Source organism: Nerophis lumbriciformis, linkage group LG19 (genome assembly GCF_033978685.3).
Source record: "Nerophis lumbriciformis linkage group LG19, RoL_Nlum_v2.1, whole genome shotgun sequence".
Lineage (NCBI taxonomy): Eukaryota > Metazoa > Chordata > Actinopteri > Syngnathiformes > Syngnathidae > Nerophis > Nerophis lumbriciformis.
Window position 1 is genome coordinate 41,884,125 of NC_084566.2, and position 22,500 is coordinate 41,906,624.

The 22,500-nt window shown below is 40.0% G+C and overlaps 1 protein-coding gene across 1 annotated transcript in view; it reads right to left on the reverse strand.

Annotated features, from left to right (window-relative positions):
- The window catches only part of LOC133618416 (elongation factor 2b), a 45,753-nt gene that overhangs the window by 10,252 nt on the left and 13,001 nt on the right, over window positions 1-22,500 (reverse strand). Inside the window, exons 3-10 of the mRNA XM_061978750.2 lie at window positions 16,351-16,532; window positions 16,056-16,267; window positions 11,581-11,759; window positions 9,319-9,424; window positions 8,999-9,251; window positions 8,733-8,928; window positions 8,552-8,675; window positions 8,237-8,479 (exon numbers count right to left, since the gene is read on the reverse strand). Coding sequence (XP_061834734.1) covers window positions 8,237-8,479; window positions 8,552-8,675; window positions 8,733-8,928; window positions 8,999-9,251; window positions 9,319-9,424; window positions 11,581-11,759; window positions 16,056-16,267; window positions 16,351-16,532 — 1,495 coding nt within the window. The remainder of the gene's footprint in view (window positions 1-8,236; window positions 8,480-8,551; window positions 8,676-8,732; window positions 8,929-8,998; window positions 9,252-9,318; window positions 9,425-11,580; window positions 11,760-16,055; window positions 16,268-16,350; window positions 16,533-22,500) is intronic.

Here is a 22,500-nt window from a genome sequence, read left to right on the forward strand (position 1 = left end):
TTGTATTATCATTAAACACCTTTAACTTGTTAACAATATTAACTATATGTGTTAAAGATGCTTGTATTATCTTTAAACACCTTTAACTTGTTAACAATATTAACTATATGTGTTAAACATGCTTGTATTATCTTTAAACACCTTTAACTTGTTAACAATATTAACTATATGTGTTAAACATGCTTGTATTATCTTTAAACACCTTTAACTTGTTAACAATATTAACTATATGTATTAAACATGCTTGTATTATCTTTAAACACCTTTAACTTGTTAACATTATTAACTATGTGTTAAACATGCTTGTATTATCTTTAAACACCTTTAACTTGTTAACAATATTAACTATATGTGTTAAACATGCTTGTATTATCTTTAAACACCTTTAACTTGTTAACAATATTAACTATGTGTTAAACATGCTTGCATTATTATTAAACATCTTTAACTTGTTAACAATATTAACTATATGTGTTAAACATGCTTGCATTATCTTTAAACACCTTTAATGTATTAACAATATTAACTATATGTGTTAAACATGCTTGTATTATCATTAAACACCTTTAATTTATTAACAATATTAACTATGTGTTAAACATGCTTGCATTATTATTAAACATCTTTAACTTGTTAACAATATTAACTATATGTGTTAAACATGCTTGCATTATCTTTAAACACCTTTAATTTATTAACAATATTAACTATATGTGTTAAACATGCTTGTATTATCATTAAACACCTTTTAACTTGTTAACGAAAACATATGTTTCATAAATAAGTAAATATAAATGATATATATGAATGAGGTAGATCCCCACGACTTGATCAATTGAAAAGTAGCTCGCCTGCAGAAAAAGCTTGAGCACCCCTGACTTAGATAGATAGATGGATACAAAGTACTTTATTAATTCCTTCAGGAGAATTCCCTCAGGAAAATTAAAATTCCAGCAGCAGTGTACAGAATTGAGATCAAATTTAAAAAGTAAATAATGGGGGTATAAAATGGAAACAAAAGAGAAAAATATTACAATAAGAATACAAATAAAAAGCAACAATGAGAATAAAAATATAACAGTAAAATAAGAATACAACAAGAGAAACTAGGCAACCCCAAAAGGGACAAGCGGTAGAAAAATGGATGGATGGATGGATATATTATTTGTTCAAGTAAACATGCTGCAGGAATGCTCGTATCAAAACTTATATCCTAGATTTTAGATGTAAGCTGTTTTTACTTTTTTTTGCTGATATTGGATCGATATCAAATATCGGTTAGTGACACCCCTAATATCGATAAAATTGTAAGCTTGTCAAGCAGTATCAATATACCCAGAGGTGGGTAGTAACGCGCTACATTTACTCCGTTAACATTTAATTACGTAACTTTTTTGGATACATTCTACTTGTCAGAGTAGTTTTATGTAAAATCATTTTTACTTTTAAAAACGCTACTTTTACTACGTTTCATTTATTTATATCACAATGATCGACCATGCTTCCTGTCACGTGACTCTGTTTAACCAATCCAACGTAAGCGATAGTGACGTCATTCCATTTCACCAATCAAACAAGCACAAAGTACAGCTACAGGAAGCTGAAATAGGTGAGTATTTTTTAAAGTTTATGATAAAATAGACCTACTTACTTGTTTAATAAGTATCAGAATGTTCCCAAAGAAGAGAATTTAATGACGTCAGCACATGTTTGAGAACACAAACCTCCTAAAAAACTTGACTAAAAAGCGATCTTTTTGTGCGTCTCTAAAGATCCTAATAACCACAAGTGTCATTTAAACACATTAAAACAATACCATCAACATCAAAAAGTAGTGGAAATATGTACTTATCTGTTAGATCTGTAGCTTTAAAGTTACTACCGCTAATGTATTAGCATGTAGCATTATCTTCTTCTATTGTATTTACATCTAATATAGCTGGAAAGGCTGAAATGAGCACAGTCGCCCCCTAGTGTAGGAGAGACACACTGCATGTGGCCATCAGCCACATTAGAGACAAGAGCATGGAAACTACAACTTCACATGGAGCTGTGAAAATACAAGGAACTGAATTATTTGACTCATTTAGTGCACATAACTGTAAAAAGTGACGTGACGTCAGACAAGGCAGCAAAAAATATTCAATGTTTACTTTCAAGAACATTTAAACATCGTGTCATCTGTCTCAGTGGAAATGTTCACATTTCAGCTTACAGGAATTCTACTTCTAACTAGACAAAACATGTTGAAGTAAATTGTTTTACACACACACACACACACGCTTACACCAACTATAATTGTATTCCAAGAACCATTAAAAATAGCTACTAGAGATGCGCGGATAGGCAATTATTTCATCCGCAACCGCATCAGAAAGTCGTCAACCATCCGCAATCCACCCGATCTAACATTTGATCAGAACCGCATCTGCCCGCCATCCGCCCGCACCCACCTGTTGTTATATATCTAATATAGACGATGCAAGGCATTAGTGAGGTTATAAAGCTTTTGCCTGTTAAAGAAAGGAGACTGATCCAATGCAGCACAGACATTCGCGTGCCACGCTGTCACGACCCAGACGCACACCAGTGCGCAATCATATGGGAGCCGCGCTGAGCGCACCTCCAAGCGCGTCTCGCTGCCGGCGACGGCCGGGTATATGGGCCCGACGCTCCAGCGCCATCCATTTTCAGGGCTAGTTGATTCGGCAGGTGGGTTGTTACACACTCCTTAGCGGGTTCCAACTTCCATGGCCACCGTCCTAGCTGCTGTCTATATCAACCAGGGTGAGCCCCACCCCTTTCGTGAGCGCACTGCGCGCGGAGTGACCCCTGTTACGCGCCCCCGGCAACAGGGGTGGCGGGCAGGTAAGCTGCGCGGGCGGAGCGCGCGGAGTGACCCCTGTTACGAGCCCCCGGCCACGGGGGTGGCGGGCAGGTAAGCTGCTTACCTGCTGCGCGTGACGCCGGCCGCGGCGAAGGCGGACGAGGCGGGGTGTCGGTGCGGTGGGCGCGGTGGTGACCCTGGACGTGCGTCGGGCCCTTCTCGCGGATCGCCTCAGCTACGGCTCCCGGTGGGGCCCTCTCGGGGGAAGGGGCCTCGGTCCCGGACCCCGGCGAGGCGTCGGGGGCCTTCTCCGGTCCGTAAAAGTGTCCATCTCTTTTTTTTTTCTTCTTCTGTTGTGGCATATGCAGCAGGTGCCTGCTCGTTTTTCGTATGTGGGTAACAACATTTAACTATGTATATATATTTCCCAATTGGTTTAACTGCCACCCGCCTGAATCTATTTAAAATCTATTTTTTTTAAATTTCAATCGCCCGACCCGACCCGACCCGACCCGCGGATAAAATCTAATTTTTTTAAATTTCATCCGCCCGATCCGCGGATAATCCGCGGACTACGCGGTTGTGCCCGCAAACCGCGCATCTCTAATAGCTACTAAATAAATCACAAGTTACTCAATACTTGAGTAGTTTTTCACAGAATACTTATTTCAGTAATTATTTTGATGACTACTTTTTACTTTTACTTGAATCATATTATGTTAAAGTAACGGTACTCTTACTTCAGTACAATTTTTGGGTACTCTACCCACCTCTGAACATACCGTAAATCAGTGACGTGCGGTCACTGGAGGCAGGTGAGGCGAGGCCTCACCTGCCATCATGGAAAGAAAAAATATTAATTAAATTGTTATATGTATTCAGTGATTATACTATAAAGTTATTTTCCATTTAACTTCACCAGTTTTAGAGTATTTTTATTCAAAATCGCTGAATTTTCACATTTGCCGTTCAAATACTGAGAAGAGACGGTGCGGTGATCAGCAGCCAGTTGAGGCACGTCACTCAGTGCCTCAACATGGATTGCGCAATGACTCGGCTAACTGCTGGCCTGCTGTGCAGTGAGACCGTATTGCTATATGAATTATATTATACATTTCCATAGTTTAGTTAGCTGAGGTATATAATGTACAGTGTATTTTGTCAACAACTGTATGTGTGTAACGTATTTCTCGTGCTGAGCAATCATAAAACTGTTGCGAAGACGCACTGTGTGAAGCTCGCAGTAATCCCGCCTCCTGGTGCCAGTTAATGCACCCCCGCCGCAGAATGCACCCCCCGACGAGAGCACCACACCGTCCAAAGCCCACACCCAAACCCTCCACGTGCAAGACCGAATCCACCCAAAAAAAGTCACTTAACAAGAAGCCAAAATGTGCAAAAACAACAATGCTCGCGCCGGAGGAGCCGTGAACGACTGCAGGGACACAACATTAGGTACACCTGCAGACTGCAACACGGATTTCATTTTTCATTCATTCACAACTCCTCCAACACGAACACCACTGTTCCCGCACTTATAAGTAAAGGTAAGACCATAATAACGTTTTTTTCATTAAATATGCTTTTTTGTGTGCTATAGTTTGTATGTGTAAAGTTAAAGTTAAGTTAAAGTAGCAATGATTGTCACACACACACTAGGTGTGGTGAAATTTGTCATCTGCATTTGACCCATCCCTTGATCACCCCCTGGGAGGTGAGGGGAGCAGTGGGCAGCAGCGGTGCCGCGCCCGGGAATAATTTTTGGTGATTTAACCCCCAATTCCAACCCTTGATGCTGAGTGCCAAGCAGGGAAGAATGCTGGTATGAGCTTTTAAACATAACCCGTTAACTGCTGCCAATCAAATGGTGAATAAGATACTCTTTAGGGTTCATATGTTTGTAAATCTGACCGTGATGAAGTCAGTGCCTCACCAGCCATCAACCTCACCGCACGTCACTGCCGTAAATTCCGGACTATAAGCCGCTACTTTTACGCTTTGAACCCTGCGACCTAATTCATGGATTTTTCTTCGCTGACAGCAATAATTAAAAAAACGTTTTAATAAAAAAAACAAGCAAATTCACTGAGGTGTTTTATTGTTTTTGCTATGGCGCCATCTTTTGGACGAATTTGCTCACTGCAGATGCTGCAGTGTCCTTCTATTTATTCGTAGTGCTTTTTTTTCCCCTTCCAACAACAGTGCTGTTCAGTCTCCTAGCAGTCCATGGCGTTTCTACTCATATGGATTCTTCATTCATCACTCCAACCAACATTTGTAATTTTTATAATATAATTAAAACTATTCATACTTACTAAATCATCACATTTTTGATAGTAGTGTTTTCATGCCGATTCGTACGAGCTATCGTAATGTAATGTCGCTAGCGTCGTTAGCATTAGCTAATATGCTAACACGTTTACGAGTGTCTGTGTTAGTATTATTAACTTACTATGGCATTCTTTTTGTGTTGTTTTAGATTCACAAATTCCTCAGAAAATTCACCAAAACGTCACCGTGGAGTTATTGAGTCTGTTGATTGGAGAGCTAGCTTGCGCAGCTAGTGGGTCCATGACGATGACTTCTGTTTTGTTTTACTGCCGTGTTAGAGGCACTGTTTAGAAACAATTTAGGTATGTAAATAAACATTTACAAAATGTTTTTGTATAAATAACTCATTTCACAACGTTTATATCTGAGGCTTATAGTCGGGTCCGGCTAATATATGGAAAATATATATATCTTTTAATTTAGTGGGTGCGGCTTATAGTCGGACGCGGCTAATATATGGAAAATATATACATTTTTAAATTTAGTGGGTGCGGCTAATACATGGAAAACATATATTTTTTTAATTTAGTGGGTGCGGCTTATAGTCGGGTGTGGCTAATATATGGAAGTTATATATTTTTTTAATTTAGTGGGTGCGGCTAATATATGGAAATATATATATATATTTTAATTTAGTGGGTGCGGCTAATATATGGAAAATATATATATATTTAATTTAGTGGGTGCGGCTTATAGTCGGGTGCGGCTAATATATGGAATATATATATATATATATATATATTTTAGTTTAGTGGGTGCGGCTTATAGTCGTGTGCGGCTAATATATGGAAAATATAAATATATTTTAATTTAGTGGGTGCGGCTAATATATGGAAAATATATATATATATTTTAAATTTAGTGGGTACGGCTTATAGTCGGACGCGGCTAATATATGGAAAATATATGCATTTTTAAATTTAGTGGGTGCGGCTAATATATGGAAAACATTTTTTTAATTTAGTGGGTGCGGCTAATATATGGAAAATATTTTTTTAATTTAGTGGGTGCGGCTAATATATGGAAGTAAAATATTTTTTAATTTAGTGGGTGCGGCTTATAGCCGGGTGCGGCTAATATATGGAAATTATTTTTATTTTTTTATTTAGTGGGTGCGGCTTATAGTCTTGTGCGGCTAATATATGGAATATATATATATATATATTTTAGTTTAGTGGGTGCGGCTTATAGTCGTGTGCGGCTAATATATGGAAAATATATATATATTTTAATTTAGTGGGTGCGGCTAATATATGGAAAATATATATATATATATTTTAAATTTAGTGGGTACGGCTTATAGTCGGACGCGGCTAATATATGGAAAATATATGCATTTTTAAATTTAGTGGGTGCGGCTAATGTATGGAAAACATTTTTTTAATTTAGTGGGTGCGGCTAATATATGGAAAATATTTTTTTTTTTTTATTTAGTGGGTGCGGCTTATAGTCGGGTGTGGCTAATATATGGAAGTAAAATATTTTTTAATTTAGTGGGTGCGGCTTATAGCCGGGTGCGGCTAATATATGGAAAATATATATATATTTTTAATTTGGTGGGTGCGGCTAATATATGGAAATTATTTTTATTTTTTTATTTAGTGGGTGCGGCTTATAGTCTTGTGCGGCTAATATATGGAATATATATATATATATTTTAGTTTAGTGGGTGCGGCTTATAGTCGTGTGCGGCTAATATATGGAAAATATATATATATTTTAATTTAGTGGGTGCGGCTAATATATGGAAAATATATATATATATATTTTAAATTTAGTGGGTACGGCTTATAGTCGGACGCGGCTAATATATGGAAAATATATGCATTTTTAAATTTAGTGGGTGCGGCTAATATATGGAAAACATTTTTTTAATTTAGTGGGTGCGGCTAATATATGGAAAATATTTTTTTTTTTAATTTAATGGGTGCGGCTTATAGTCGGGTGTGGCTAATATATGGAAGTAAAATATTTTTTAATTTAGTGGGTGCGGCTTATAGCCGGGTGCGGCTAATATATGGAAAATGTTTTTTTTATTTTTATTTAGTGGGTGCGGCTAATAAATGGAAATTTTTTTTATTTTTTTATTTAGTGGGTGCGGCTTATAGTCTTGTGCGGCTAATATATGGAATATATATATATATATAATTTAGTGGGTGCGACTTATATATGGAAAATATCTTTTTTTTAAATTTATTTAGTGGGTGCGGCTTATAGTCTGGTGCGCCTAATATATGGAAAATGTATATATTTTTTAATTTAGTGGGTACGGCTAATATATGGAAAATATATATATTTTTTTTCAAATTTAGTGGGTGCGGCTTATAGTCGTGTGCGGCTAATGTATGGAAAATATATATATATCTAATTTAGTGGGTGCGGCTTATAGTCGGGTGCGGCTAATATGTGGGGGGGGGATTTTTTAATTTAGTGGGTGCGTCTTACAGTCGGGTGCGGCTAATATATGGAAAATATATATATTTTTAATTTAGTGGGTGCGGCTGATATATGGAAAATATATTTTTTTTTAATTTAGTGGGTGCGGCTTATAGTCGGGTGCGGCTAATATATGGAATATATATATATATTTTTATTTAGTGGGTGCGGCTAATATATGGAAAATGTATATTTTTTTATTTAGTGGGTGCGGCTTATAGTCGGGTGCGGCATATATATGGAAAATACACATATATTTTAATTTTGTGGGTGCGGCTTATATCCCGGTGCGCTCTATAGTCTGTACCTACTCAGTGGCCTGGTGGTTAGAGTGTCCGCCCTGAGACTGGTAGGTCGTGAGTTCAAACCCCGGCCGAGTCATACCAAAGACTATAAAAATGTGAGCCATTACCTCCCTGCTTGGCACTCAGAATCAAGGGTTGGAATTGGGGGTTAAATCACCAAAAATTATTCCCGGGCGCGGCCACCACTGCTGCCCACTGCTCCCCTCACCTCCCAGGGGGTGAACAAGGGTGATGGGTCAAATGCAGAGGACAAATTTCACCACACTTAGTGTGTGTGTGAGACTATCAGTGGTACATTAACTTTAAAATAGGGTACATTTAGTTGGTCGTATTGTACCTTGAGTGGAATGCAGGCGTGGTCCTCCTCCAGGTCCTTCAGGCAGATCTCCAGGTGCAGCTCGCCCGCTCCTGCGATGATGTGCTCCCCGGACTCCTCGATGATGCACTGCACCATGGGGTCGGACTTGGCCAGGCGCTTTAGGCCCTCCACCAGCTTGGGCAGGTCAGCCGGGTTCTTGGCCTCCACGGCGACTCTGACGACGGGACTGACGCTGAACTTCATCACCCTCATGTTGTGGGCCTGCGGAGGCAAGGAGGCCCGTCACCGCCGGATTCGGGAACCGGGGATTTTACCAACACAAACAAGCGGTACTTGTTCATAAGTGGTGATGGTCCCCGTCTTCACCAGGAACTGGTCCACTCCGACGAGTCCTACGATGTTGCCGCAGGGGACGTCTTCAATGGGCTCCACGTAGCGGCCCATCATCAGGATGGTCCTGGATGACAACGCGTTCAGAAAAAAAGCCTCATTGCGTCCGTGCCAAAGTGCTCACCTCTGAATGGGTTTGACGAAGAGATCTTCCTTCTTCCCAGGAGTGAAGTTGGGCCCCATGATGCGCACCTTCTGGCCGGTGGACACGCAGCCAGAAAACACTCGGCCAAAGGCATAAAAGCGGCCCTTGTCAGTGGTGGGGACCATCTTGGAGATGTACATCATGAGAGGACCTTTGGGGTCGCAGTTCTTGATGCCTGGGAGGAGGACACAGGAAGTGCTCACCGTCATACGAGCGCCGGGAGGCGAGCGAAATGCAGCACTGACCCATGGCGGCTTCGTCGTCTCCGGGCCCCTCGTAGAGCAGCTCGCAGCGATACCTCTGAGCGGTGACGGGCGAGGGCAGGTGGATGGTGATCATCTGGAGCAGGGCCTCTCCAGCGGGCAGCCAGCGACGCATCACCGCCTTCAGCAGGGGCTTGCCCTCCTTCTCCTTGTCCTCCGCGTCCAGCTTGATGTCCAGCTTCTCCATCAGTTTGGCCGTCTCGTCGATCTTGAAGTTCATGATGGCGTCAAACACCTGAGGGAGGAGACGCCGTGAATACTTTGCTGCGGTCGTCTACAGAGCAGAAATATTTGCTCTTCACCTTAAAGATGGGGTCCAAAATGAACTGGCAAAAAGAGCGGGGATTCTTCTGGCCATCGGCACCGTTGGCAGTCTTGGTGAATTTGCCAGTTTTTAGATCGACATATCTGCGAATTGTTTGGTTATAAATACACAACATGGACATTTGCAACTACACATCACGTGGACATAGATAAGACCTTCTGGAGGAAAGTTCTGTGGTCAGATGAAACAAAAATGGAGCTGTTTGGCCACAATACCTAGCAATATGTTTGGAGGAGAAAAGGTGAGGCCTTTAATCCCAGGAGCACCAAGCATGGTGGTGGTGTATATATATATATATACATATATATATATATACACACACACACACACACACACACACACACACACACATATATATATATATATATATATATATATATATATATATATATATATATATATATATATACACACACATACTAGAGATGCGCGGTTTGCGGGCACAACCGCGGAGTCCGCGGATTATCCGCGTATCGGGCGGATGAAATTTAAAAAAATTAGATTTTATCCGCGGGTCGGGTCGGGTTGGGCGGTTGAAATAAAAAAAAATTAGATTTTAAATAGATTCTGGCGGGTGGCAGTTAAACCAATTGGTAAATATATATACATAGTTAAATGTTGTTACCCACATACGAAAAACGAGCAGGCACCTGCAGCATATGCCACAACAGAAGAAAAAAAAGAAAAAGAGATGGACACTTTTACGGAGCGGAGAAGGGATGCCTCGCCGGGGTCCGGGACCGAGGCCCCTTCCCCCGAGAGGGCCCCACCGGGAGCCGTAGCTGAGGCGATCCGCGAGAAGGGCCCGACGCACGTCCAGGGTCACCACCGCGCCCACCGCACCGACACCCCGCCTCGTCCGCCTTCGCCGCGGCCGGCGTCACGCGCAGCAGGTAAGCAGCTTACCTGCCCGCCACCCCCGTGGCCGGGGGCTCGTAACAGGGGTCACTCCGCGCGCTCCGCCCGCGCAGCTTACCTGCCCGCCACCCCTGTTGCCGGGGGCGCGTAACAGGGGTCACTCCGCGCGCAGTGCGCTCACGAAAGGGGTGGGCCTGACCCTGGTTGATATAGACAGCAGCGGTGGCCATGGACGTCGGAACCCGCTAAGGAGTGTGTAACAACCCACCTGCCGAATCAACTAGCCCTGAAAATGGATGGCGCTGGAGCGTTGGGCCCATACCCGGCCGTCGCCGGCAGCGAGACGCGCTTGGAGGTGCACTCAGCGCGGCTCCCATATGATTGCGCACTGGTGTGCGTCTGGGTCGTGACAGCGTGGCACGCGAATGTCTGTGCTGCATTGGATCAGTCTCCTTTCTTTAACAGGCAAAAGCTTTATAACCTCACTAATGCCTTGCATCGTCTATATTAGATATATAACAACGGGCGGGTGCGGTTCTGATCAAATGTTACATCGGGTGGATGGCGGATGGTTGACGACTTTCTGATGCGGTTGCGGATGAAATAATTGCCTATCCGCGCATCTCTAATACATACATATATATACACACACACATATATATATATATATATATATACATATATATATATATATATATATATATATATATATATATATACACACACATATAGATACATATATATATACACTTATATATACATACATACATACACACACACATATATATATATATATATACACACACACATATATATATATATATATACACACACATATATTTATATATATGTATGTGTATATATATGTGTGTGTGTGTAAATATATATATATATATATATATATATATATATATATATATGTATGTATACATTATATATGTATCATATTTATCATCAAATTTGATGTCATATTTACTATATATATATATATATATATATATATATATATATATATATATATAGTAAATATACACACACATATATATATACATATATATGTGTATGTATGTATATATAATATATATATATATATATATATATATATATATATATATATATATGTATGTATACAAATCGATAGCCCAGCTCCCGGCCCAATTCTCTAACCCAAATGTGGCCCCCAGTTAAAAAGTTTGGGGCCAGAGTTTGGCTGTGTGCAATGACAAAAGTGTCTTCTTTTCATTTTGGCAAAATTTTAAGGTTAATGGTGAATATTGTGATGATGGCCTGGAAATAGTCTGGCTCTTTAAACAGCAGAATGACATCATTGTTCAACTCAAATAGCATCTGTTTGATTGACACACGACTGATGTTTCTTTACCTGTCTCCCCACAGCTTCTTCATCATGTCTTCTACTTTCTTACACCTTTCTGCTGGACCCATCTGAGCCTCGCCTTTGGCAGCAAACTTGGCCACGTACATCTCGGCGAACTGCTTCAAGGTGAACGCCCAGCCGTGTAGTCCGGAACCAAAGCCGACCGTGCCGACAACGGGGTCGATCTGTGGGTAGGAAGAACTCTGTCAATGTTCAGGAAGTAGCAACACAAACGTTGATTCATCAAAAATGGCTGCCTGAGCGGGAAAATTGGGTTCAGAGTTTATAGGTTAAATGGAAGTGTTGAATTGTATATTATGAAATATGCAAAGGGACTGGAGATTTATTACATATATTTACTTTAATATGTGTTGTACTTTTTAACTTGTCGATACACGCTTACTCTTAGGCAGTAACAAGCTACATGTAGCTAAGCTACGTAGCTTAACTACATTTTCCTGTCACTTAGCTACTTTTCTACATGTAGCGAGGTAGCTTACATCAAAGATACAAGCTACAAAGAGAGAAAATGGACTGTGAATCATGAAATATGGAGAAAATCCAGAGAACATCCATGACGATTGGTTGGTGTTCCTATGATGAGTCACAATTGGCTCAGGTGAGGGCCAAACGTTACAAACTGGCCAATCAGAGGCAAGATAAGGCCAGGAAGCAAAATCATAACAGACACTCATGTCACATGACCAGGAGGGAGTCCGAGACAGAGGGACGCTTCAAGCTGACCACTCAAAAAAAAACAGGAATTCTGTCAGGTTCAAACACTGATGACATCTATTAAACAAGACAAGAAGCAATGAATTAAACAGAGACAGAATTCAATTTGGCTCTATTCGAGGAGAGTCTCCTGGACACTGTACCCTTGTACAATGTCTCAGCACGCTCTGGCCAAAGATTGTACGCCTCCTCCTTTATTACATGAACATTGATATTATACATGTGGACCATAGATAGAAATGTTGTTCAATGTAGCGAGCTACTTTTGCTGTGTAGCTTGCGACAATACTCCGGGGATAGCTTCCCCGCTACATTTAAGGGAGAGTAACTTGAAGCTTAGCTTACTCCATTTTCCAAGTAGCTTGCCCATCACTGCTCTTAGGATCCTTAATGGTATGCTCATTAAATTAGATTTGAAGTAGACTTCATAAGTCTTCTTCTAGCTTCCACTGGCTAAGATGTAAGACAGAATATCTGTATCGTGTGATCGGTGCCAACGTCTAATTTAACACGTATGATTTTGCTCTGCCCATCCCTGAACAGCTATTGGACGGAAATGTTTACCACTTTGTTTGTGGTTACTCGCCCAAGGATTGAACCGAATCCTGTAAGTGGACTACCACGACTGTACGTCTGTGGTTTCTTATTTTATTTATTATTTTATTGTTTTTATATATATATAACATATATGTATATACAGTATATATACACACACACACATATATATATATATATGTCACGTTCAAACACTGAGGACATCTATTAAACAAGACAAAAGGCAAGGAATCAAACAGAGACAGAATTCAATTTGGACTCAATTGAGGAGAGACATGGCCACTGCACTCTCTGTACAGTCCTGCACCACGCTCTGACGAAGAAGGTTTTCGTCTCCTCTTTTGTTCAGATGTTCAATGTTCACGCACCAACACATGTCACAGCAGGAATGGGAAGTATGTAAAACAGTCATTGTTTTCGGTCGCTTTGAAGACCAAGAAGAGGATTTCTCGGGCTTGGGCTCTTCCTGGATCCAGCTGGGGCAGGTGTTGGAGGACAATGGATAACCCCTCCCGTCTCCTGACCACAGCGACTTTAAGAGGGCAGCGGGTCGTAAATAGCGTTGACCTCGGTTACCAAATAGTTGGAAGAGAGTTTGTGAAATACTTCAAAGAGAGTTCCTCTGGAAGTTGAGCAGATCCTGCCATCTGTCCGTGTTGAAATCACAGTGGAGTTTCACTAGCCTTCTTCCTCTTGTTAGGCCTCGAAAGACAGCATTCATCTTCTTATCAAGAACATAATGTAATACGTTTCTTTTGTGATAACTTACAAACAATTATTCCAACAATATATATATATATATATATATATATAGTTGTTTTTTTTACTTGTGGGGAGTAAAACGGCATTTGATGTTTGCTAGATAATTCACTTAATTTTTATGTGTCTGAAAATCAATTAAAAAAATGTAAAGAAAACCCCAAAACATTTATATATTTTTTTTTAATTTCAATGTTTGAAATCTTTTAAAAACTTCAGATCTATCTATTGATATAGCATTTTTTTTTCTATAACTTTATGTTTCATGGCCTTTTTGTCAAAAACTGTTAATTTTGTAATAGGAAACTGCAAAATTTTAAATATTTCTTAAAAAATAGGGTGCAAACTGGAATATTTGTATTTGGATAATTACAGCCTTGGATAGGTTATTAATTAACAACAACAATGATTTTGATAAATTAGATAAAAAAGATAATTTTTACAGTGCCGACCGACTTAGCTAAAAAGCGAAAGGACTTGGTTGAGTTTATTCTGTTCAAGTATTTTATACATTTATATCTGCCACGTTATATATGAATGCCACAGCGGTTAAATGGCAGTTTAACTCATTTCCGCTTATCAAAGCTCTAAGTATTCTTGTCAGAAAAATTGGGTGTAAATTATCTAAAAACTTTCCGTTCTGAGTTCCCAGTGAACAGACAAGAGGCTGTCTTTGTTGCACCACGCCAAAGGCTTGGAAAATTCCGCTGTCTACGATGGGAGGAGACGGGGGGGTTATCTATTTTGATCCAAGACCTGCCCAAGCTCGATCCAGGACCAGTCCAAGCCCGAGGCATCTTTTTCTTTTGTGTTAATGTGACCGAAAACAATGGCTGTTTACCCCCCCCACCACCATTCCTTTAGAAACAGCTGTTGTTGTGTAAACAGGGAAAGTCCCAAAAAAAAGAGGTGGCGTACAATCTTTCGCCAGAGCGTGCTGGCGTGCAGCCCAGACGTTTCTCCTCAAATTGAGCCAAATTTAATTCTGTCTCTGTTTAATTCCTTGCTTCTTGTCTCGTTTAATAGATGTCATCTGTGTTTGAACCTGACAATTCTGTTTGTAGTTTTCTAGTGCCATCTGACAGTTAGGAGGCACAACTACACCAACGCATTATTTTCTTGTTTTTCAATCTGCAAGAATGAGATTCATTCGGTTTTCATAGAAATAGCTTAGTCACATAGCAGGATTGCAGTCTTTTAAAAACAGCAGTTATAATGGGAGTCAGTGGGACTAAAATAGGTCTGTGTGTATACTTTATGTTTATATCCTATTCTAAGAATGTTGCAAACAAAAACAATGCAATTTTCTCTATAAAAAAAATAAAAATCCTTCAAACTGAACCAGGACCTCATGTAATGGCCGTTTTGGGGCCTCGGGGTGCACAAGGGTTACCGTATTTTCCGCACCATAAGGCGCCCTGGGTTATAAGCCGCGCTTTCAATGAACGGCATATTTCAAAACTTTGTCCACCTATAAGCCGCCCCGTGTTGTAAGCCGCATCTAACTGCGCTAAAGGAATGTCAAAAAAACAGTCAGATAGGTCAGTCAAACTTTAATAATATATTAAAAACCAGCGTGATGTGGGCGCGCATGGAGTCGTATATCAACATGGACGGAGCTGCGTGAAAAAAGCCACCCGGCCTCTTCGCGTAAACTTACCTTAACCACTCGCTCATCTTTTCTTCATCCATCCCTTCGAGTTAGCTTTTATGATGACGCCGGCTGGAAAGGTCTCTTTTGGCAAGGTCTTCCTTTTGAATATCACCATGGGTGGAAGTTTCTGGCCATTAGCATGGCAAGCTAGAACCACAGTGAAGGATGACTTCTCATTCCCTGTGGTGCGAATATTCACCGTACGTGCTCCCGTTGTATCCACAGTGCGGTTCACAGGAATATCAAAAGTCAGTGGAACCTCGTCCATGTTGATAATGTTCTCTGGCCGGATCTTTTTTTCAGCTATCTTGTTTTTACAATATGCACGGAAAGTAGCCAGCTTTTCTTGAAAGTCTTTAGGCAGTTGCTGTGAAATAGTAGTCCGTGTGCGGATGGAGAGATTGCGTCTTTTCATGAACCGGAAACCTGTCGCCATTTTGTGGTCTTTACAGATGTAAACACACAAAGGAAATGAAACGTAATATCCGCGCGCTTCTTCTTCTTCTACGCGGGCGGGTGGTTGCTTACAGTAGAAGAAGAAGCGCTTCCTGTTCTACGGGGAAAAAAGATGGCGGCTGTTTACCGTAGTTGCGAGACCGAAACTTTATGAAAATGAATCTTAATATTAATCCATATATAAAGCGCACCGGGTTATAAGCCGCACTGTCAGCTTTTGAGTAAATTTGTGGTTTTTAGGTGCGGCTAATAGTGCGGAAAATACGGTAAATAAACTAAATCTAAATGGAATGAACTATTTCTGGATGTGTGTGTGGCCTACCAAAATGTTGCCCATAGGACCTCCCTCGTCCTCGCCGTACGTGGAAATGATGACGTTGACGTTCTCTACAATGCGCTGGAAGGTGCGGAAGAGCTCGTCCGGCTTCAGCTGGAGCTCCAACAAGGCCCGGTCCATTTTGTTCATCATCAGAACGGGCTTGATGCGCTCGGCGATGGCCTGCCGCAGCACCGTCTCCGTCTGCACGCACACCCCTGCGTGAGGACGTGACAGATTAGTGTGCGTCGAGGGAGCGAGAAAGAGAGAGAGAGAAGGGCGATTTAGGACGACCGGGTACCGGAGACACAGTCCACCACCACCAGGGCTCCGTCGGTCACCCTGAGGGCCGCCGTGACCTCGGAGGAGAAGTCGACGTGACCCGGAGAGTCGATGAGGTTGATGAGGAAGCCGTTTCCGTCTTTGCACTGCTTGATGAAGGCCAAGTCTTTGTCGGCCAGTTCGTAGTACAAGGAGATGGCCCTGCAGGAACACACGACATGGACCATGTGATGCACAAACACCTGCACAGGTGGGGAGACTACCCCTAAATTGTACTCCAGTGAGAGTACCATTACTTTACAATCATATGACTCCAGTAAAAGTAAAAAGTAGTCATCAAAATAGTTACAAGTAAGTATTCTGTGAAAACAACTACTCAAGTATTGAGTAACTTATAATTACCGGTTTGCAAAAAATATTTTTAACCCATTTAGGTGAAATTACATAATCTCCCACGGCACATCAGACTGTATCTCACGCCGCGGCACAGTGGTTGAAAAACACTGTAATAGAGAATGTCTCATTCGCACCCCTGCTGGTGAAATCTGTCAAAATGAGGGTGGTCCCAAAAAGGAGACATTATTCAAATTGACTCTGTCAGTTTTAAACGTGCTCCCCCTCTGGTCAACATATGAAACAACAAGTGTGTGTAAGGAAATTTAAATGCACCCCCTTTGGCCAAAATTAATAAAAAAAACATACAATAAATATGTATATAGAGACATACTGTAATAACTTGAAGTAAATAATGAAGATTAAAAAGCTTACCTTGTTTATATGTGCATAGTATGTATATATTATTAGGGCCCGCATGGCCCATTGCAATGGGACATAAGGACCTATTGAATTTGTAAGGTTTTATTCTTTATTATTATTATTATTCCGCAGCTTTGCGCTGTAATTTGACCCCCTTAACATGCTTCAAAACTCACCAAATTTGACGCACACATCAATAAACGCGAACAAAACTCTTTGGTAAAAAAATCAAACCCCAAAACTCAAAATTGCGCTCTAGCGCCCCCTAAAACAAAAACTACCTCTAACTCCCAGTACAAATGTCGTAAAGACATGAAACAAAAACCTCTATGTAGGTCTCACTTAGACCTACTTTTTATTAATTAATTTCCTCGGGCAAAAATCAACAGGAAGTTGGCAATTCCCCCTTCAAGACAAAAAAGTACTAAAAACAGTAACTTTTGCCTCTTTGAGCTGTAATTTGACCCCCTTAACACGCTTCAAAACTCACCAAACTGAACACACACATCAGGACTGGCAAAAATTGCTATCTAATGAAAAAACCTAACCCCAAATTTAAAAATTGCGCTCTAGAGCAATTTTTGAATAAAACGGAGAAAAAACTGCTCCTCGGAAGAAAAAAATGACAAAACCGAACAAAAGTATTGGGACACTTACACTGGAAAAAAATATTGGGACACTTAGGAATACCACTGAACAAAAGTATTGGGACACTTAGGACAAAAACTGGACAAAAGTATTGGGCCACTTGGGACTAAAACTTGACAAAAGTATTGGGCCACTTGGGACTAAAACTGGACAAAAGTATTGGAACACTTACGACTAAAACTTGACAAAAGTATTGGGCCACTTGGGACTAAAACTTGACAAAATTATTGGGACACTTACGACTAAAACTGGACAAAAGTATTGGGACACTTTGGACTAAAACTGGACAAAAGTTTTGGGACACTTAGGACTAAAATTTGACAAACGGATTGGGACACATAGGACTAAAACTTGACATAAGTATTGGGACACTTCGGACTACCACTGGACAAACGTATTGGGACACTTCGGACTACAACTTGACAAAAGTATTGGGACACTTCGGACTACAACTTGACACAAAGTATTGGGACACTTCGGACTACAACTTGACAAAAGTATTGGGACACTTAGGACGAAAATTGGACATAAGTATTGAGACACTTAGGAATAAAACTGGACAAAAGTATTGGGACACCTACTCTGGACAGAAGTATTGGGACACTTAGGACTACAACTTGACAAAAGTATTGGGACACTTAGGACTACAACTTGACAAAAGTATTGGGACACCTACACTGGACCTACTTTTTATTAATTAATTTCCTCGGGCAAAAATCAACAGGAAGTTGGCAATTCCCCCTTCAAGACAAAAAAGTACTAAAAACAGTCACTTTTGCCTCTTTGAGCTGTAATTTGACCCGCTTAACACGCTTCAAAACTCACCAAACTGAACACACACATCAGGACTGGCAAAAATTGCTATCTAATGAAAAAACCTAACCCCAAATTTAAAAATTGCGCTCTAGAGCAATTTTTGAATAAAACGGAGAAAAAACTGCTCCTCGGAAGAAAAAAAAGACAAAACTGAACAAAAGTATTGGGACACTTACACTGGACAAAAATATTGGGACACTTAGGAATACCACTGAACAAAAGTATTGGGACACTTAGGACGAAAACTGGACAAAAGTATTGGGCCACTTGGGACTAAAACTTGACAAAAGTATTGGGCCACTTGGGACTAAAACTGGACAAAAGTATTGGAACACTTACGACTAAAACTTGACAAAAGTATTGGGCCACTTGGGACTAAAACTTGACAAAATTATTGGGACACTTACGACTAAAACTGGACAAAAGTATTGGGACACTTTGGACTAAAACTGGACAAAAGTTTTGGGACACTTAGGACTAAAATTTGACAAACGGATTGGGACACATAGGACTAAAACTTGACATAAGTATTGGGACACTTCGGACTACCACTGGACAAACGTATTGGGACACTTCGGACTACAACTTGACAAAAGTATTGGGACACTTCGGACTACCACTGGACAAACGTATTGGGACACTTCGGACTACAACTTGACAAAAGTATTGGGACACTTAGGACGAAAATTGGACATAAGTATTGAGACACTTAGGAATAAAACTGGACAAAAGTATTGGGACACCTACTCTGGACAGAAGTATTGGGACACTTAGGACTACAACTTGACAAAAGTATTGGGACACTTAGGACTAAAACTTGACAAAAGTATTGGGACACCTACACTGGACAAAAGTATTGGGACACTTAGGACTACAACTTGACAAAAGTATTGGGACACTTAGGACTAAAACTTGACAAAAGTATTGGGACACCTACACTGGACAAAAGTATTGGGACACTTAGGACTACAACTTGACACAAGTATTGGGACACTTACTACTAAAACTGGACAAAAGTATTGGGACACCTACACTGGACAGAAGTATTGGGACACTTAGGACTACAACTTGACAAAAGTATTGGGACACTTAGGACTACAACTTGACAAAAGTATTGGGACACTTAGGACTACCACTGGAAAAAAGTATTGGGACACCTACACTGGACAAATGTATTGGGACACTTAGGACTAAAACTGGACAAAAGTATTGGAACACTTACGACTAAAACTTGACAAAAGTATTGGGCCACCTGGGACTAAAACTTGACAAAATTATTGGGACACTTACGACTAAAACTGGAAAAAAGTATTGGGACACTTTGGACTAAAACTGGACAAAAGTTTTGGGACACTTAGGACTAAAATTTGACAAACGGATTGGGACACATAGGACTAAAACTTGACATAAGTATTGGGACACTTCGGACTACCACTGGACAAACGTATTGGGACACTTCGGACTACAACTTGACAAAAGTATTGGGACACTTCGGACTACCACTGGACAAACGTATTGGGACACTTCGGACTACAACTTGACAAAAGTATTGGGACACTTAGGACGAAAATTGGACATAAGTATTGAGACACTTAGGAATAAAACTGGACAAAAGTATTGGGCCACTTGGGACTAAAATTTGACAAAAGTATTGGGCCACTTGGGACTAAAACTGGACAAAAGTATTGGAACACTTACGACTAAAACTTGACAAAAGTATTGGGCCACTTGGGACTAAAACTTGACAAAATTATTGGGACACTTACGACTAAAACTGGACAAAAGTATTGGGACACTTTGGACTAAAACTGGACAAAAGTTTTGGGACACTTAGGACTAAAATTTGACAAACGGATTGGGACACATAGGACTAAAACTTGACATAAGTATTGGGACACTTCGGACTACCACTGGACAAACGTATTGGGACACTTCGGACTACAACTTGACAAAAGTATTGGGACACTTAGGACGAAAATTGGACATAAGTATTGAGACACTTAGGAATAAAACTGGACAAAAGTATTGGGCCACTTGGGACTAAAATTTGACAAAAGTATTGGGCCACTTGGGACTAAAACTGGACAAAAGTATTGGAACACTTACGACTAAAACTTGACAAAAGTATTGGGCCACTTGGGACTAAAACTTGACAAAATTATTGGGACACTTACGACTAAAACTGGACAAAAGTATTGGGACACTTTGGACTAAAACTGGACAAAAGTTTTGGGACACTTAGGACTAAAATTTGACAAACGGATTGGGACACATAGGACTAAAACTTGACATAAGTATTGGGACACTTCGGACTACCACTGGACAAACGTATTGGGACACTTCGGACTACAACTTGACAAAAGTATTGGGACACTTCGGACTACCACTGGACAAACGTATTGGGACACTTCGGACTACAACTTGACAAAAGTATTGGGACACTTAGGACGAAAATTGGACATAAGTATTGAGACACTTAGGAATAAAACTGGACAAAAGTATTGGGACACCTACTCTGGACAGAAGTATTGGGACACTTCGGACTACAACTTGACAAAAGTATTGGGACACTTAGGACGAAAATTGGACATAAGTATTGAGACACTTAGGAATAAAACTGGACAAAAGTATTGGGACACCTACTCTGGACAGAAGTATTGGGACACTTAGGACTACAACTTGACAAAAGTATTGGGACACTTAGGACTAAAACTTGACAAAAGTATTGGGACACCTACACTGGACAAAAGTATTGGGACACTTAGGACTACCACTGGAAAAAAGTATTGGGACACCTACACTGGACAAATGTATTGGGACACTTAGGACTACAACTTGACACAAGTATTGGGACACTTACTACTAAAACTGGACAAAAGTATTGGGACACTTAGGACTAGCACCTGCCAAATACGCGGGCCCGACCAACGCTGCTTGCAGCTTTAATTAATGTTGTAAATACAAATCTTTATATATCTAGCAAGGCTGGTCCTAAAGAGGGAGGCATTTTTCGGAGGTCTCAAGAAGGTAACAATTATAAGAGTGTGTATGTATGTGTGTGTGTAAAACAATTTACTTCAACATGTTTTCTCTAGTTAGAAGTAGAATTCCTGGAAGCTGAAATGTGAACATTTCTGAGACAGATGACACAATATTTAAATGTCTTTTTTACGAGTTTAAAAGTAATCATTGAATATTTGTTTGCTGCCTTGTCTGACGCATACTTGCCAACCCTCACGAATTTTCCGGGAGACTCCCGAAATTCAGTGCCTCACCCGAAAACCTCCCGGGACAAATATTCTCCCGAAAATCTCCCGATTTTCAGCCGGAGCTGGAGGCCACGCCCCCTCCAGGTCCTTGCGGACCTGAGTGAGGACAGCCTTTTTTCAAGACGGGAGGACAACAGGGTAAAGAACTAAATCATCCAGACTAGGGATAAATTGTATTATTATGTTTATCTTACCTAAAAATAAATATATTTATTAATTTAAAAAATAAATGTTTACTATATTTTGCTAAAAACATCAAAATTAATTGCATTTTTATTTGTATTTTTTCTGACTCCTTATTACATGCAGCCATAGAATTATACATTAAAATAAACATATTTGAAATAATTAATTTTAAATGATCATAATAATTCATTTAAAATGACCATATTTAATTATTAAAATAATTGCTTGTTTATCAACAACTTTAGCATTTTATTTATTACATTTTGAAGCTCTCAGAAGCCAAGTTATGTTATATTCCTTAAGATTTATTTATGCAAGTTTGAAGTATCAATTATCTAAACACAGTTTTGTTTGCATATTTTCAGGATGTGTATATATATATATATATATATATATATATATATATATATATATATATATAGGTAGAATTCACTGAAAGTCGAGTCTTTATTTTATTTATATATATATATATATATATATATATATATATATAT